The sequence below is a fragment of the Miniopterus schreibersii genome, assembly GCF_964146895.1.
Source record: "Miniopterus schreibersii genome assembly, chromosome: 13".
NCBI lineage: Eukaryota > Metazoa > Chordata > Mammalia > Chiroptera > Miniopteridae > Miniopterus > Miniopterus schreibersii.
Genome location: NC_138113.1, coordinates 14,610,648 through 14,630,148, shown reverse-complemented (window position 1 = coordinate 14,630,148; position 19,501 = coordinate 14,610,648). Strand labels below are relative to the sequence as shown.

At 34.9% G+C, this 19,501-nt stretch overlaps 1 protein-coding gene and 1 pseudogene across 10 annotated transcripts in view; both read right to left on the bottom strand.

Moving 5' to 3' along the window:
- BIRC6 (baculoviral IAP repeat containing 6) overlaps nt 1–19,501 on the bottom strand; it is a 154,532-nt gene that overhangs the window by 72,119 nt on the left and 62,912 nt on the right. For 4 of the 9 annotated variants that reach the window (XM_081156170.1, XM_081156171.1, XM_081156173.1 and 1 more), the window contains exons 24-37: nt 15,327–15,514; nt 14,180–14,536; nt 13,846–13,945; nt 11,899–12,113; nt 11,519–11,727; nt 10,840–11,186; nt 9,998–10,217; nt 9,398–9,531; nt 8,522–8,659; nt 6,492–6,619; nt 3,883–4,014; nt 1,907–2,122; nt 1,135–1,318; nt 290–445 (exon numbers count right to left, since the gene is read on the bottom strand). In XM_081156170.1, coding sequence (XP_081012296.1) covers nt 290–445; nt 1,135–1,318; nt 1,907–2,122; nt 3,883–4,014; nt 6,492–6,619; nt 8,522–8,659; nt 9,398–9,531; nt 9,998–10,217; nt 10,840–11,186; nt 11,519–11,727; nt 11,899–12,113; nt 13,846–13,945; nt 14,180–14,536; nt 15,327–15,514 — 2,724 coding nt within the window. The remainder of the gene's footprint in view (nt 1–289; nt 446–1,134; nt 1,319–1,906; nt 2,123–3,882; nt 4,015–6,491; nt 6,620–8,521; nt 8,660–9,397; nt 9,532–9,997; nt 10,218–10,839; nt 11,187–11,518; nt 11,728–11,898; nt 12,114–13,845; nt 13,946–14,179; nt 14,537–15,326; nt 15,515–19,501) is intronic. The other 5 variants (XM_081156172.1, XM_081156175.1, XM_081156176.1 and 2 more) reach the window with 2 other exon arrangements.
- Nucleotides 3,177–3,582, bottom strand: LOC308565974 (small ribosomal subunit protein uS8 pseudogene; annotated as a pseudogene). Its single transcript has one exon. The product of its transcript is annotated as a small ribosomal subunit protein uS8 pseudogene (transcript).

The window sequence follows — 19,501 nt, the reverse complement described above, 5'->3', positions numbered from 1 at the left end:
CAAGACAGGAATACAGACATGGAGGCATGAAACAGGCTGACAGATCTCAGACGGAAGGCAGGAAGGAGGGGGAACAGATTGACCAAAGAACTTATAAACATATGTGCACAGCCCATGGACACAGACAATAGACAGGAGAAAAAGTGGGGAGGGGTGGAAGGTTGGGGGGGGGGGGCGATTAAAGGGGAGAAAATGGGAGACATCTGTAATACTCTCAATAATAAATTTTTTAAAAATAATAAACACAGCTACAGGATATTTGAAATAAAACATAATTCAAAGAATATACCTGCTATATCATGTGTCAAAGGCTCATCTATTGTTTCTAGCAACTGAACGGAAGACTGCTGAAGGCAGTCATCAGATTCGGCAGCTGTTGCACCAACATCATCACTCACTGTTCCTTCCTCCATGGCTTCTGCAGCTACTGGAGCCAGCAATTCTCCTATAAGTAATAAGACAGTTCTAACTGCTTGAATAATTTAGCAATAGATATTCAAGTAGATATTCAAAACATATTAAAGCATATTCCTTCCTCCAGTATAGAGAATGACAGTATGTATTCACTACCAACTATAAAACATTCAGAGACAAATGAGACCTCACCTACCTAAGGAAATGCTAGGACCCATTGCGTTACCCTCAATTTCTAAAAACAAGTAAGTAGGAGAAAACACAAAATGTGTAATGTGAATAAGGAACTGTTATAATCACTTTACATATATTAACTCCCTTATTCATCAAAACAACATTATTAGAAAGGTACTTTTATTATTCTTATTTTACATACGAAAAGACTTTATTATTACTCTTTTTTCTTCTAAATATATATGAAGGCACAGAGAGTACCTTCCTCAAGATCATAGAGAACTAATAAGCAGCCCACTGCTGGTATTAATAATGAAGCCGACTAGCTCCAATATCCCTGTACTTTAATAACCTAACTCTTCCAAAAAGACATTTATCACAAAGGTTAACTTAATTAAACAAAAGTAATTTAAATGGCTGTTAATGCTATAACATTAAAAAAATCTTTTATACTTTTGGGGGTTACAGTTCCCTTTAAGGATTACTTAGTCAAGCAATGATAAGCTAATTCTGACATACTCCTATGAAAAATAAGTCCTGACAAACCTGCTAAAATATCCTGTAGCATACAAGTTAAGGAATACTGAGCCCAAGCACCACCCCAAGATATGTCTCCTCTATTGAAGTCAGTTCCAACCAAAAGTAACAGCAGTCTTTCCAGCTGGGGCTCATTCACAATCTCACACAGATGTATAGTTGGCCTCGTGGCATTTGCAATGCGTGCAAGAACCTGTAATACATTTTATAAAATCATAAGCTTAAAGAGCAATTACATATGTTTTCTCCAAAATCAAAGATTGGAGTAGTAGTTTGCAATGAGATATGCTTTTGGTGTCAAAATAATTGACTGACATAGAATGAAAAAGAAATGTAATTTCATGAATCAAATATTAAAATCTGGTTAAAAATCTGGATTGAATTGTTAAAAATAATTTCTATGAACAATGAATATGCTACAGGAATGCCTTCAGGGCATTAAAACCCCCTCATTACTGTAATTTGACATTTATTGGTATATTTCCTATTTTAATTATTTTTAAAAGGTAGGTTCGAAATAGATATACCCAAATTACATACATTTCAAATCTACGTTAATTTAGTTTTAACTAGATTAAAATATAAATCAGGTCTCCTGAGAAATCAGTGACAAAATATTTTCTAAACTTTTCAAGGAACAATAAAACTGTATAAAAGGAAAACCAATAAAAGCACTATGACTTCTCTTAATCAAAAATCAATTAAAAACTGATTCTTTTTCCCCAATTCTATTTTACCCTATAAATATATAATTATAAATTATGCCTATTAGTTTACTTACCTTACAAACAAATAATAAAAGGTCTGCATGACATGTAAAATCCATGGAGAGGAGAAACAGGACAAGTTTTTGGACTACTGAAATACAGCGTTCATGGGCCAAGGTAAATGGAAGTGGTTCTATCTCTGGACTCTCTTTGGTTGTTGTAACTTCTGTGTCTAAATTAGAACGAGACCATTCTGCTGTCCGACGTAACCGAATTAAGTCCTTAAAGTGCTGTGCACAGAAACGTACAATATTTAAATCAATATTTACTGAATCAAAATTCTTCCAGTACAAATGTATTTATATGATGAAAATGTTCACTCAGAAAACTTACAACTGCTAAGGAACACATTTTTCAAAAATGTAAGTCTCAAAAAGTAAGATTTAAAACCTATACTAACCAATACACCTAAGGGCCTATTTTACAGTAAGTATAGGATACATAACAGAATTTCAGAAAAGTGAAATTCTACAGAAAGGCTACACTAGGTCAAAACTAACATCATAAAAATACATTACCAAAATATCCTAAACGCAATTCATAAAAGGTGGGTTGTAAAGAAACCTATATAATTTTAAGTATTGAGTATTAATTTATTTCAAAATCTGAGGGAATATCTATTTGTATTTATAGAAACATAATAAACAAACTTGGTTGCTACATGTATGTGTTATTCTGACAAATTTAAAACTACATAAAGCTATTTTTTAAACTTTATTTACAAGTCATTGCACTTAATTATACTTAGAAAGAACAGATTAGGAAAACTATACGTTTCTTTGAGTCTTTTATCTTCAATTTACTGGAACACAATCCACTTTCAATGAAAAACACTAAAGACGGTCCCCAATTTACAATGGTGCAACTTACGATTTTTCAACTTTAAGATGATGCAAAGCAATAAGCACTGATCTTTACCTGGGCTAGCAATATGCAGTACCATACTCTCTCATGATGCTGGGCAGTGGCAGCAAACCACAGTTCCTAGTCAGGCACACAATCACAACAAAGAACCAATACTCTACAATGTACTGTGTTGCCAGCATTTTTTGGACATTATGTTCCAAGCACACTTTAGGTAGGCTAGGCTAAGCGATGGCGTTTCATAGTTTAGGTGCACTCAATGCATTTTTTTTCATCGAGGCATTTTATCTGCACATATATATTACATTCCTACAAACAATAGTGAGGTGGAGGCTTAGGGAGGGGGCAGGAGAGGGTTGGAAGGGGTGAATGGGGGGGGAAGGGGGACATCTGTTAATACTTTCAACAATAAAAATAAATTTAAAAGAAAAAAAATAAGAAGAATCCCAGGACTTTCCCTTCTGTGTGTGTTTGCCTCGCTTCTTCATGGTCCATTATGCCCACTGAGGTTGTCAGTACAATGAAACCAAACTGATAGGACAGAAGCAGGTTGTTCTGCCATTTTTCTAGATCTTTGAGTTGCACATCCATTCTGGAACTAATTACTCTACACTTGTTTAATCTGCCTGTGATCTTCACAATAATTTTCCCAGCTCTGTGGTCATCAATAATTTCAAATTCACCAATGTCACCACGGTTCATTATCACAGTGAGAAACAGGAAAATGACTTTTGAGCATGGCCTGAGAAGAACCTGGGCATGGCTCTCTCTTGTCAGCATTACTGATACTCTTGAGAGCATCAGCCAGGATATTTATGCATACCATTATGGCATCACAGAAAGACGCCAGACAGAGCAATTGCATTTTCAACCTAACAATGTTTTCAACTTATAACTGATTTATCAGAATGTAAACCCATCATAAGTTGAAGCAGATCTGTAGAAAAATACTTTAATTCCATATTTATTATGTATTTCCTTGAGTTAATTTTTCTGTTGATAAGCAGAATAACATATTTAAGTATCCTGATCATTATTAAAGATCCTTAACTACTCAAGTAATTTAAAATACTAAAAGGGACAATGATTTTTCTAAGATAATTACATTGAAAATTAAAAGTCATACCTTTGAAGTAGCCTGCTTTAGTTTTGCTTGCTCTACCAGAAGTTTATATGATGATCCTTTGTTACTCTGTATTTTTTCTTTTTCCATCTGTTCCACCAAAGCCTTCTGTTTTGCTTTTAGTAGGTTAAGTTGCTTAAAAAAAAAAAAATTTAATCTCATAGACAGCAATGTTAAAAACAACAAAGCAAATTATTATACTCCTCATGGAATTCATACATCAAACTAATGGAATTAGTATAAATATTACGTTGTGGCTGACGCGCACTATGTGGTTAGGCCCACCTACCATGGTTGCATCTATACTGATTACAGACTTATTTTTCTTGTCATTATTCTCTAAACAATATAACTATTTGCACAGCATTTACATTGTATTAGGTATTATATGTAATCTAAAGATGATTTAAAGTATACAGTAGAACGCAGGTTATATGCAAATACTATGCCATTTTATCTAACAGACTTGAGCATCTGCAGATTTTGGTATCTGCGGGGTCCTGGAACCAATACTTGTGGATACCGAGGGATGACTATAATCCCCTGAAAGGCCTAATTTTAACTGTGTTGCTGATTTTAAAAACAAAACAAAATAAAACACATGCTGTAAGAGAAACAGGAAGACACTTTCAAAAGTAACTGCAGCCCTGGCTGGTGTGGCTCAGTTGGTTGGGTGTCATACCATGCACTGAAAGGTTGCTGGTTCCATTCCTGGTCAGGGAACATGCCCAGGTTTTCAGCTAGATCCCCAGTAGGGGGCATGCAGAGGCAGCTGATTGGTGTTTCTCCCTCTCCATCTCCCTTCCTCTCACTAAAAATCAATAAAAAGCCCGACCAGTACAGAGTCCTTCCATGCACCAAGAGGTCACTGGTTCGATTTCCAGTTAGGGCACATGCCTGGGTTGCAGGCTCCATCCCCAGTAGTGAACGTGCAGGAGGCAGCCAATCGATGTTTCTCTCATTAATGTATCTCTCTCTCTCTCTCTCTCCCCCCTCTCCCTCCCTCTCTTCTCTAAAATCAATAAAAACAAATTTTTAAAAAATGAAAAAAATCTTTATTTTTAAAAAAGTAATTTTTAAAAATGTTTTTATTGATTAGAGAGAGAGAGGAGGGGAGAGGGAGAGATAGAACCATGGATTAGCTGCCTCCAGCACACCCCCTACTAGGACCCCATAACCCCGGCATGTGCCCTGACCGGGAATTGAACCAGTGACTTCTTGGTGCATGGGACAATGCTCAATTCACTGAGCCACACAGACTGGGGGAGAAAAAAAGTAATTTTAATGAAGTACATCCTCATAAGAACCTGAGGTCAGCTATAAACTCACTTTCACAGAGTAAAATGAACATTAATAAATTTTATGCTTTATTTTCAAGAGAAATCACGTAACCAATTGAGATCAAAACCACAAGAATCCACAGATGTCCTACAATAAAATCACATCCTAACACACATGGATGGGGAAAAGTAGGTTAATAATAATAATTAATAAATAATAACAAGAATAAACTCTGAGTTTCAAGTGCTCACAACTGTAAACCTACTTTTGACAACTGTATACCCTTCTGTGAAAGAAAAAGTGAGTTTGTGTGTTCACATGCATTTGCACAATGAAGCAGAGATCTGTTTATATTTCAAAAATAAACAAAGAATAAGCCAAAAAGTAAAGGGTTTATCAACAGGAAAATGAGAAAACAAATTTTAGAACATTCGAATAATGGAATAGAAGTCATGGATAAAAAAGAACCACTAATACACTCAATAATATATATGAATCTCAAAAATATCATTTTGAGCAAAAGAGGCCAAGCATAAAAGAGCAAACAGTCTGTATGATTCTTAATAGTACTTTAAGAAATCATTTACTCAGTGAAATACACAAATCTCATGTTCACAAAATAAAAGAATCCCTACCAAACATATAATGAGTACAAAAGGAAAAATATGGGCTACACAAGGAACACATTATATGCAGTATTATCCTAATTTAGAAACCAGGGAAGACCTGAAAAATAAGTTATGTTATCCAAGAGAAAGACTCACATATGAGGTTGGGAGAAAAAACAAAATGAAAAAGCTTATTAACACAAGCAAAATCCTGTATGAGAAAACAGGTTTAAGTGCTCCAGGAACTCAAGGTGGCTAGACCAAAACTCAAACCTGAAAGTTAAGACAGAAGGGCAGATAACAGATGCCCTGAAGCCATGTTAAGGAGTTTGATCTTCACCAGAAGGTCAACTGGAAGTCACTAAGAATTAGAAAAGAGTGAGATGACAGAGTTTGTATTTTAAAAGAACTCCCTAAGGGCAGCATGAGAAATGGATTAGACCAGAAAGGCAGAGAGGCCTTTGGACTACCCAAAGGACAATGATGGCCTCAAAAATGGTAGTAACAGAGATATGAAGAGGTAGTCAGACTGTCTCAAAAACAACACAAAAAATCTGTAAACTACATACTGTTGCAGTCTTACAAATAAGAAAACTCAGTGTCAAAGTGTTAAATAATTTGCCTCTGTAGCTCTTTTAAAATCATACCGAATTCAAGTCTATCCCATGCAACCTCTAAAGCAATGCTCTCAAACATTAAAATGAAAAAGGTATTAAAAATTACCTGTTTATGATGAACTAGCTGCTTTCTGATTTTCCTGGAATATAATCTATCAAGGCTACTGCTGCCTTTGGAAGACCTATGTATGTTCTGAGTGTGCAGATTATTGTTAATAAAACTCCACTGGTTACCTATAGGACAAGGAAAAGTTTTATTAATAATTCTGTTAAATGTAATTTTAAAGTACTTTTAGTACCCAGTAAACACAAAATTATAATGTGTCAATCATGACAATGCAGTTTTAAAAATTAAAACTATGCCCGGCAGGGCGTGGCTCAGCGGTTGAGCATTGACCTGGGATCCAGGCGATCAGGGTTCGATTCCCGGTCAGAGCACATGCCCGGGTTGCGGGCTCGACCAATGACTCTCTCATCATTGACGTTTCTGTCTGTCTCTCTCTCTCTCCTTTCCTCTCTCTGAAATCAATAAAGATATATTTAAAAAAAAACAAAACACTAGCCCGGCCAGGCATGGCTCAGTGGTTGAGCGCTGACCTAGGATCCAGGGGATCAGGGTTCGATTCCCAGTCAGAGCACATGCCCGGGTTGTGGGCTGTAGCCGATCAATGACTCTCTCATTGATGTTTCCATCTCTCTCCCTCTCCCTTCCTCTCTCTGAAATCAATAAAGATATATTTTTTTTTTAAAAAACAACCACAATTGTAAAGAAATTGCTAACATTTTACCCTAGAAAGGTTAACCTAGACCCAAGTGGCTTTAAGACCAGAGTTCTGTTTCTAATCCTTCCTTTAAGATAACAGCCAACATTTTCCACAATTAAAATTAATCTCTGTACAATACAACTTTGAAAATGTCACTCAAATCCAACAAGAACAAATGCTTAATATTGCCTAAATTTCAAAATCTTATGTTTTTGTGCAGGTGCCCCCCAAAAACTGTACTCAATAACATGACATACTGACTGCAAAAATAAGGTCCAATAGGTCAAAATTCATGTTGCGTAGCTCTACTTAGTCTGTTTTTGGAATGTATCCAGACAATTCTTTAAGTGTCATTCTGCTCAGCTCAGGCTTAATCCGACACTTAACTCACCTTCAATTATTTGTTCATCTGACTAACCTAAAGACATCTTTTTCCATTTGTCAAGTAAATTCGAATTCTTCAAAGCCTAAAAAAAAGACTGCCACCAATATGTTTCCTTAATCTCTGAATGATATAAATAAAAACGAGGCCCTCCAATACTCACTGTTATATTCCAACTTCATGTTACGGTCATGTTTAATTGTATGTCCTACACCTATGTGCTATAACTGAGTAAACTGGCCACTGATATACAGCATTTGTTCAAAACCTAAATAGAGAAATTCTCTGTACAGGAAAAGAATCGTCACCCTCTTCCCAGCCTAACGCTCTCCACCATCTATCGGTTCACCTGTAAGACACCCCAAGGGGTCTTTTTCTAATACTAGGAACCTGACAGTGTTTAAAATTCCAAATTTTATGGCACTTGTTGGCTGTATGTAGCTATTTCAAATCCTTTATTAAAAGTCGTGTTAACTTGGAAGAGGGGAAGAAAACAATTTGTCTTGCAATTTGGTTTCCCTTCATTTTTAAATTTGTCAGTGCCTCAAGTTTATGAAGAAAGGCTAGGACAAAAAAAATCTAGGAATTTTTTGTAAGCATAAAAGCCATTTGTAATTAATTAGTAGAATTATACTTTATAATGGTAAATGGAATGACACTATACTAAAGTAACATAAAACTACAATAACTCTTCATAGATTTCCTTTTGGTAACTTCACTTATATATTATTATTATAAACTGTTTAAATGGGTAGGGGAAAACCTCATGAAAGACATGATTGTAATTAGAAACTAAAGTCATGTTCAGACAAGAAGTTTGTCCATCGCATCCTTCAAAAATGAATTCTACCCTTACACAGATTCCTGGTAAAGTTAATTCTTATTTTACATAAACTGCATACAGCTGGAATCTCCGTGCCAACAGACAGTCTGGAACAACAGTGACTCTCTCAAAATCCCCACCAACAAATTATTATAAACTTCAGATACCTGTCAGAAACCTCTCCCTGTCTTTACCATTCAAAGGCTTCTTTGCAGCTGCTGCTTCATCTTCAACAGTTGCCACATAATCCAGCAACCTGGACACCAGCATAACAACCCAACTAATCATGGGAATATCTAGTACCCCTATATACAGAGATGAGAGGGGAAAAATAATCAGGTGACTCTGAAAGTCCTGATAAAGTCAAATAAAATAATTATGAATTAAAACATTTTATAAATCCAAAACATACCATATCGTTACTAACACCAACATTTATTTATAATAAACCTCAAAATTGGAACTTAAGACCACAAATCAAGTAACACATTAAATCTAATGGAAGACAAATGCTTCATAGTAAAAAAATAGATTCTTATTAAATGTAGATTAAATCTAACAGATAAATTATAAACTATGAAACAAGGTATAAGATACTATTCTTAGGCTTACAGGTGACTGAAATAAAGAATCTAACTCTCAACTTACTATTAATAAAGTTATGAAGTTTTAAATTAATATGTTCTAAGGTTTTCATTTCAGTAACAATTTTCTCCCTCAAATGAAACTCATTTTCAATGACCACAATAGCAACAGTACTTTAAAACTTAAACTTAAATAAGGTTTGATTTTTATTTTGATAGTATAGAAGAAACATAATAATTTCCAAGTTCAAAATTCAAATAATAAAAAGATTTAAAAAGCAGTAACTATATGGAGATCAATCACATAAAGGCTGGTCATCCTAAAAAGTCTACATCATAAAAATAGTAACAAAATGTACAGCAATGAGTATTTTAAAAAGCACTTCAGACTAGCCAATTTATAAAGTAATATTTACAGGAATCTTATGTTTCTACTAAAGATAACTCTTTAAATAATACCATCTGTCCTCCGATGCATGGGTAACTGTGGCTGAAGAGGTGACAACAAATTATCCAATAGATTAAGTAAGCTTTCTAATACTCCACTATTACTAAGTGATCTTTGACCAATGCAGGAAAGTAACATGAAGACCCTAAAAAGAAGATAAAAATAAAATACCCATTATGATTCAATTAAAGTATTCATTTAAAAAATAATTTACATTAAAATTTCATAGAGTAATGATAGACTATTTGGTTCTAAGCAAGCTATCAGTTGTATCTTCTAACTTTAACCACAAGAAATCAGGTAGAGAGAACTGTAGCATAGCCTCAAAAAAACCACATTTAACACATAAAATACCATGATGTGATAGGAAATACTTGTAAACAAAGATCTATAAAATTCACAGATTCAATAAGGAAACTAAAGAATATAGTCTAGTTATATATATCATGTATAATCTTCTTTGATATGCCCTTCACTGAGTATTCCCCAAACTCTGAATAGACATGCTTCACTTTTCCACTCAGTATCCATATATAGAAAATTTCAAAATCTGAACATAGACCGTGAGAAGTATAAATCATTAATAACAAGTGCAATATTGTCTGACCTACCTATCCTGTGGAAAGATGAGAAGCTGTTCTGAATTATATAATTCCTGAAGAACATTAGAGAGAAATTGACCCCACCATCTTTCACCACCACAGAGTTGAACAAGTAGAAGACCAGTATGTAACCGTATCTTTGGGGTTCCACTGATGCACAAATGTTTAAAAAGCTCTTCACAGGCCTGGGCATGAAATGTGCTCTGCAAAACTGCAGGTACAGAGTGTCCTATTACAAGAAAGAAAACAGTAAAATTTCCCATTTAAGTATATGCTGTAATATCAAAATCAGCATGCCTAGACATGTTTTCTTCTTTACCAGCAATCGATACACAATTACATAATTTTATTTTGCTATTTATTTATTTATTGACTTCTCCTATGTAGGATTTCAATTGCTAAATATTTGAGGAAGGGAAGAGTTAGCACTTAAATTCATTATATTTCTTATATGTGGAGCTTAGTGTATCAGATGGCTGTGTATGTGTGTTTTTATGTGCATCAGTAATAATAAAAAGAGCCCCTGGACAGAATGACAGCTCTATATTAGATTAGCAATTATTAAGTTTTCACTGCTGCACATCTAAACAATGTTTATTATTTTGCCAGTAACACAATTTGATGTGGCACATCAATGGCAGAAACTCAAGAAAAAAAATAATTTAAAAAATCCATTTAAGAAAAACAAAAATACAGGGGGACAATGAGTTAACTTAAAGAGCAGATTTCATCTTCACACTAGAAAGGATATCAAAATTAACACTACCTAGGAAATATCAAGACAACAACAAAATACTCAACGAGATCACATCAAATATTCTGTCTTTAAAATATTTAAGCCAAATACAAACCATTGGAAGAGTGAAGAAGGCTGAGCAAAGTGTCCAATAAATATCTGATGATAGTACGTAACTGCTCTGTGGAAGACGTCTGAATTAAGTCTCTTGGATCTGATGTTTCATTCAACATCTTCCTACTTGCACCTAGAGCTACTCTGAGCCTCTGCACTGCATTATGAGCCAAATTTAGTTGAAGTTGTAGCTGAATACAATCCTGATAGGAGGAAAAAACTCTACTGTCTTCCTCGACTGCCTTGTCTGGCTTTCGCAAGAAGTATTGTGCGTTATTAGCACTGTTGAGAGGAGGAAGATCAATACTTTGCAAAAGAGTTTCCAGTCGATGACAAGCTAAGTTATACCTATAAGTAAAAAATAAATGAACAAAATCATTCCTGCAATGTTCTTTAATGTACATGAATACACACTAAAAATTAAATTTCTAAAAATATGTTAATACATAATCATTAAAAAGAATTAATCATTTAAGTACTAAATAGAGCCAATTTTTAAATAATACATTAATGCATTAAACATTATTATAACATGCTATTATCCTACTTCCTTCTGCTCTACTCTATACATTTATAAAAAGATATCACTTGGCAAATACATCACTTGACAAATATATGCAAGACATTATACAAAATATAGGGTTCAATAAGATTAAAATATTCTGCAGTTTCCTACCAACCTGCACTGTATGTCCTCCTGCAGAGCAGCCATCATTGCTAAATGCTGGTCAATCTCCGGCTGGTTTGCAGACTCCCCTTCTCCCCTCAGAGGGTCGTGCATTAACTTCAGTTCACTCTCCCAAGGCAAGATGTACGTATGGCCGTAGTAGAAGCCTAATGGGATTTTGGCTCTGGCGTTTGTACTTCCATAACGTCCAATGACAGTGATCTGTAATGAGAAATAAATATACATACATACCCATCTTCAACAATAAGAATGTAAGTAATGTATTTAAAAATTTGATATAGTTATACTTTTTAATTCTATGTCTGAATATTTTTCATAACATCAGAAACATGGAAAGCTTATCAATTAATTTACTTTCTTGAAGTTCTTTACCTTCATGAATCTGCATACAGGAGGTGGTATCAAGTCATGAAGAATTAATGAATGGGTGCTTATATCAGTTGCCACTACCAATCGCCTCCCATCCACCTCTTCTCCTAATGTCCAAATGTCAATTGACAAGGAGGCCAAGTCTCCACAAGTGGGAATCAATACATCCGTCAACAGTATTGGTCTGCCAAAATCCAGGGTCACAAACCTCCTTGCTCCTATGAGAGAGAGAAAGAAAGAGAGAAGCAGTTGACCACATATACTCAAAAACAGTTCTTAAAAAATGAAATTAACTTACTAAACTACAAACAAATGAGAATAGTAATTTCCATTCAAGAAAGATCTGAAACCTCAATCTATGTTAGTCTGAACCCCTAAAGTAAAAAACATACAATAGTAAGTCTGTTAATATAAAGGCAATCAACTATATATTAAAAACTTAATTTAAAACATTAGATGAAAAAGTTACATCAAAAATAGTATATAGATTAAGTCTATAAAGTACTTATCTTACTCTTCTTTCAGTCATTTGGTCTTTCTTTAAAAATTTCATAACTAGATGCATTAATAATATCACATTGTAATACCTGATTTTCATTTTCTTAAGCCTTGTTTCACTTCTTATGGAGTTATATTATACACTGGGGTTAAAACGCAAGGTAAAACTATAAGGCTGAAATAACATGTAGTCATTACTACCACTAAAAAATCCCTTAGGAAGGTCCTCTAATGGAGACAGATACAGCTTATCTCAAATAGTGTTCTCCCCCCCCCAGTACTGACACATCACTGTTTTTTGGCGCAGTACCACATGAAATAGATGGTTTACTCGAATATTAAGGGCCACACAAAGAGGTAGTATGTGTGTTTTTGTGTAAGAACTAGAATCACACTCAGCATGAGATGCTCACACAAAGGAAAGGCAAGAATGATCTGAGAGGAATGGAAGAAAGCAGATTTTCATCGCTCATCTCACACATACTTCAGGATTAAGCTCAATTAGTGAAACACTAAGCAGAATCATTAATAATAAACTACAAAAAACATAATTCTCCTCCTTAGAAAGTGTATGTGCTACAGTCAATTCCACACATAAAAAACAAATCACAGTATAAACAACTGCTCAGATTTCATAAGATTGCACAACAAACTAGTTTCAATGTTATACACACTAATATTGTTACCAATGAATGATTAGTAGGGCAGAAAACACCACCATTTTGACTTTTGCTGCTTTTAAAAAAACTCTTCCAAAGAGGAAATAGCCCATCGCAATAAAGTAAATATGGTTCAACTGCTTACATAATGAAAAGTAATACAGTATGCACTACATTCACTACCGCCTCCTATAAAACACGCCTAAGGCTTTTGTTGAATTCCACTGCTGCTCAAGCCCAACAAAGAGTTGGTAGGATTATAAGGTAAAAACTGCCTATGGCTTATTAGTAAACATGATCTAATTGAAAGCACCTATACCGATTACAGGTCTCTAGCATATAAGCAGGGTACAAGCTTAGATAGAATTGCCATTTTCCAGAGACTATGAAGTGTTACTAATCTTATTCGGTCATTATAATTAGCACTAATTCTGCCTGCTAGCCTCAAGAAATGGTTCCAATACCTGAATGCTAGTCTTAGGAATACTACTTCTTTAAGTGTAATTTCTACTGTAATAGTACTTGAACAGCTACAATGGAGGCAAGTATGTTAACCATAGTTCAACAGGCAAGATTCATACACAGATCAAATCCATTGTCTGGACAGAGCTAGGTAATCTATTCTGTAGCATTTGCCCCTTCACTGCGGTGAGCACCTATCTTGAGCCCTTGGTAAAGGGTACTTACCCAAGAGCAAATGTATTTGCAAAGAAAATTCAAACTACAGAATATTAAGTCTTCAAAAAGCCAACAGACTAGGCAAGAAAAATATTTTAAGAAAGACAAAGATTACCTGAATGCATTCGCTCTATAATAATGGACTGGTGAGGTGGAGGTTGAAGAAAATGTGAAGCATGAGAAATTGCAAGGGCGAGGCCAGAACCAAGTGGATTCTAGAAAAGAAAAAGTATAATTCTATATTGATATTTCTTGCTCTAGAAAAACTAATAACCATAATATCAAAACAAGTCTCACTGTCTAATGCACACTCTATAATATTTTATAAAAAATAATCAAATTTCCTGTATCAAGTTGGTAAAATAAAATTTTGCCTTCTAAAGTTAGCATATATTTCAAATTCTTTTTAGATGTCTATGCAAACACCTATTTAAAATATAATAATTTACCATTCTGGACTTGTTGGAATTTTTGTTATGTGCAGCAAGATTGACTGTTGGGGGATCAATAACTGAGCCTGGGAAAAGCTGTGCAAGTTCGGCATTAATCACAACAGAAACCGCTTCATTGGGTGGTGTGAGTGGTGGAGTCATAAAAAGTGGTGTTGTTTTTGGAGTGGGCGGAATAACATCAGATGGATGAATGAAGAATCCAGGAGCTGCCACTGGGTTGGAAGGCACAGAGTTGTGAACAGGACCTACTGCTGCTACTGCTGCTGCTGCTGCTGCTGACGTTGCTGCTGCTGCTGAGGCTGCTGCAGCTGCTGCAGCTGTTGTCTGATGTAACTTGGCTTCCAGCTTTGCTTTCTGTAAAAGAAGTAAAAAAAACAAATATAGACTAACCCTGCCTAACTAAAGTGTGGGGAATACTACACGGGTATATATTATGAAGATAAACATGAATAATTGGATCCCAGTTAAATAAAAATGAAATTAGTAATAAAAAGTGGACAGCATGAAAAGGGTACTTCTTTGCTATGTATACTTCATTAAATATTTGATATAAAATTTCCTGAATATTTGGGAACTAGGACTTTCTCAAATCAAAGATGAAAAGGAAGCAGAAAAATTAAACATAAATAAGAACACAAAGTTCTCCTAAAAACAAAATTTTAACAAGAAATGGACTCTCCTAAATTGCCTAACCTGGTATAATTTGTCACCTGGAATTGCATAGGTTGTGTTTAGACCATGATGAAATTCTCCAAAACATGCAATTATTACTAAATTTTAAATCACATTAATTTAACTGGTCTTCAAAATATTGTTTTAGGTTCTTCAATCCATATAAATAGTAAATGGTAACTGCAATGTTTGACTGAGAGTATGTAAGCATATACATAAGACTGGGTTTTACTCAAAGACTGCAAAACAAATTATCAACTATATTCCCTAAGATTTATATCAAATAACGTGTATTTATATAATTTTTTAAATTTAAATATATTGCAAAGAATTTACCTCAATTTTTGTAGAAAATGCTTAGTTCAGATCAGCCAACCTACTTTCCTTTATGAAAATAATGGTCATTTTTACAGTACGTTTCAGCTTTTGAAGTTTAGAGACAGCATGAACAAAGAGCCAAAGAGTCTCCAACCTGTTGCTGAAGCTTCAAAAGCTGCTGCTGTTTCTCTTGCAGCACCTGTAGCTGTTGCTCGGCTGAAGCCATTGCATGAGAGAGAGACTGCAAAGCTACCTGGGCTGCTGAACTCAGGGCTGTCGAAGCTTCCCCAACTGTCCCAGTTGATAGTCCACCTACTGCAGGAGTAACCCCGAAGGAACTCACTGGCACAAGACAAGGGGAGAAAAAACCAGGATGAAGACAACATTCAAAGGAAATGCACTCAGAGCACTCTACTGTCATGACACTAAAGCTATAGTTAACTTCCATCTGAAAGACAAAAATCTAGAGAGTGTAAACAAGAGAATCTTAACAGTAAAAGTCTATTGATAATAACAGTATTCAAGTTTAAGGGGCTCAGGAATGACTTCTAAATCAAATAAAAATTAGTCAGTATACATTTACGTTTAAAATATTTTCAGCATAGTCTAAAACAGGAGACAAAAAAGGACCCAGCAATTCCACTTCTGGGTATTTATCCAAAGAAACCCAAAACAGTAAATCGAAAAGACACATGCACCCATATGTTCACTGTAGCATTATTTACAATAGCCAAGATATGGAAGCAACCTAAGCGTCCATCAATAGATGAATAAATAGCCCGGCAGGGCGTGGCTCAGCAGTTGAGCATCAACCTAGGATACAGGAAATTGAGGTTCGATTCCAGGTCAGGGGTCAGGGCACATGCCCAGGTTGTGGGCTGGATTCCCAGTTGGGGGTGTGCAGGAGGCAGCTGATCAATGACGACTCTCTCATCATTGATGTTTCTCTCTCTCTCCCCCTCTCCCTCCCTCCCTCTCTCTAAAATCAATAAAGATGTATTTTTTAAAAAAGTAGACGAATAAATAAAGAAGTGGTGCATATATATAATGGAATATGACTCAGCCATAAAAAATGAAGAAATCTTGCCATCTGCAACCACATGGATGGACCTAGAGGGTTTTATGCTAAGTGAAGTAAGTCAGGCAGAGAAAGACAAATGCCAGATGATTTCACTTATATGTAGAATCTAAAAAACAAAATAAATGAACAAGCAGAACAGAAATAGACTCACACATACAGAGAACATTTTGACGGGTGTTAAATTAAAGGGGCTTTGGAGGAACGGGTGAAAAATGTGAAGGGATTAAGAACAAATCAGTAGTTCCAGAATAGTCAAGGGGATGTAAAGTACAGCACAGGGAATGCTGTCAATAATACTGTAATAACTATGGACGGTGTCCAGTGGATACTAGATTTAACAGGGTGATCACTTCCTAAGTTATATAAATGTATAACCACTGGGTTGTATACCTTAAACTAATAAAATAATTCATGTCGAGAGAGGAAACAAGATGGCGGTGTAGGTAACAGCTCCCACAACCACAACCACAACCACATCAAAATTACAACTAAAATACAGAACCGCCATCACTCAGAGCCTCCTGAAATCTAGCTGAACAGAAGCCCTACAACCAGGGAACTGAAGAAGCACCAAGACCGGTAGGAGGGGCAGAGATGTGGGCGGATGGGTCCAGAGACATTGACGCAGGTAACAGAGGATCATATTTCAGAGGAAAGAGGGAAGGAGGGTGGAGGGTGGGAAGAGATTAACCAAATAAGTTATATGCATATATGCATAACCCATGGAGATAGTCAATAACGGGGTGAAGGCCTGGGGAGGGGGTGGGAGCGAGGTGGAGGGGGTCAATTGGGGGGAAAAATGGGACACCTGTAATACTTTCAACAATAAAGATAAATTTTTTTAAAATTTTAAAAATTAAAAAAAATTTCATGTCAACTGTAATTGAAAAAAAAATTATTAAAAAAATATTTTCAGCATAGAAATTTCATTTAATATGGCTAAAATGAAAATACAAAATGAGAGTGACCTTATCAGACAATTTGAACATAAGAAATAAACTGAAATTTGCTTTACTAAGATTTCTTACAAGAAACACTTCCTTCTCCCTCCCCCGACAAAAAAGCTCAAAAAACCCTCAATTATAAGAATATCATTTTAAAAGACTAATAACACTAACTTCCTCATTTTGAAGCACAGCCCAGACAGAGAGTGTGGTCTGCACAGAATATGTAAAACAGTTTCCTACCATATGCTACCCAGAACACTAATATGGAGAGAGGCATTGTCCCATGCACAGTGAAATAAGTAGGCAATATACTGCTTACCCATGAACATTACCATCATTAATGGTCTATAAAATCCTACACGTAAAAAACTTCTTTGACTTTTCACTTCATCGGGCAAAGTCACAGTAATTAAGACAATGAGGTCCTGGCACAGGCTAGTATAACCAAACAATGGACCAAAAATAGATGTGCACAGACAGTAGCCACATGACTTTTAACAGAGGCAACACTGCAGTAGAATGAAAAAAAGGGTAGGTTTTTTTTCCATAAATGATTACATAACAAAAGAAAGAACTAGTAAACTAAGACAAACTAGAAGATAATACCCACAATATAAGGAGAGATTTAAAAATTGAAAATTATGCCAATTATAGTGATGAGGTGTAACATGCATGAAATTAGACACAAAAAGGGAGAAGATATAAAAGAGAGCAGAAACAATTATTGAACAGCTAATGGTTGGCACCTTTCTATAGCTGATGCAAGTAAGGATTCAAGAAGCCCTATGATTTTCAAGCAGGATAAAGAGATTGAATAAATACGAATGAATCTCACAGACAGCGTGAGTACTGACAGTGACCTTAAAAAAGGAGTAAGACAGGTGATATCTAACAAAAACAGTGTTATGGTAAGAAATAAGGAAATATTTACTTCACATGACTAGAAGAAATAATGGCTAACTTAGAATTCTATAATGTGAAAATATATTTCAAAAATGAAAATGACACCTCTTGATCCAAATAAACCAAATATAAAATGTTATTGCGATATTCAAATAAATTTAACTATGTACTGAAAATCAAATACCATAGAACTGATTATACTAATCTAATTAAGATAAATGTATCGTGACACATTACAGTTAACTTAGATGATTATGATAAAAACAGCATCAGTTATTAAAGTGGATATCCATATCGTTTAAGATACGTATGTGTTACCTAGAGGTAAAAATGTATAACATCTAATATCTGTTTTGAAGTACTTAAGCAAAGAAAAAAAAGAAATGTGGAAAATATCAATAATAATGGAATCTGAATAACGGCAATGTAGTTTGTTCATCTAATTAAACAAAAAATTTTGAAAAATTTCCAGTAAAACTAAGTTACAAGTAGACAAGTACAAAAAAGAGATCTTACAGAGCAGTCCTCAGATATAAAATCATACTAGATAAAAGCTCAAAAGAAAAATGAAAACGGAATTATGAGATAAATCCAAATGAATACTGAATATAAAAAAATATAATAGTAATGTATGAAATTAAAATACAACTAAAGTTAAAGTATAAAATCAGAATGCCATATAAATCGGGAAGATGATAAAATAATGTTCAAGATATTTGCACTGTATGGTAAAAACAGCAACAGAATTTCTAGATGTTGACAGTATGTCTACACTATGTATGGTCTCTGGGACAACTGCTAAAAATAGTAAAAAGTAGAAAAATAGAACAATAAAAATGTAATCACCAAAAACAAAAAAAAAGGAGAAAAAGATACATCTGGCAAGAGGAGAAATATAATAGAATGTATTAATTAAAAAAAAAAATAACACAGTAGATTTAAACACAAATATATCTGTAATTACACTAAATGTAAATTAAATATTCCAACTGAAAGACAGAAAATCAAAATGACTTAAAAAGGAAACTAGCCCAGCTGCTGTGGCTCAGTGGTTCAGTGCTGATCCAAGAGCCAGGAGGTCAAGGTTCGATTCCCAGTCAGGGCACATGCCCTGGTTGTGGGCTCCATCTCCAGTAGGGGACAAACAGGAGGCAGCCGATAAATGATTCTTTCTCATCATTGATGTTTCTCTTTCTCTCTCTCTTTCTCCCTCTCCCTTCCTCTCTCTGAAATCAATAAAGATGTATTTAAAAAATAATCATAATTATAATCATAACATTGACCGGAAGGCAGGACTTTGCCCTAACACTCGATAAAAATCCTTCTGCAAGTGGTGGTGTCAGTCTGAACGGAATACAGTATAGGCATGGACTGCCTTTAGGAACACAAAAACCTGGT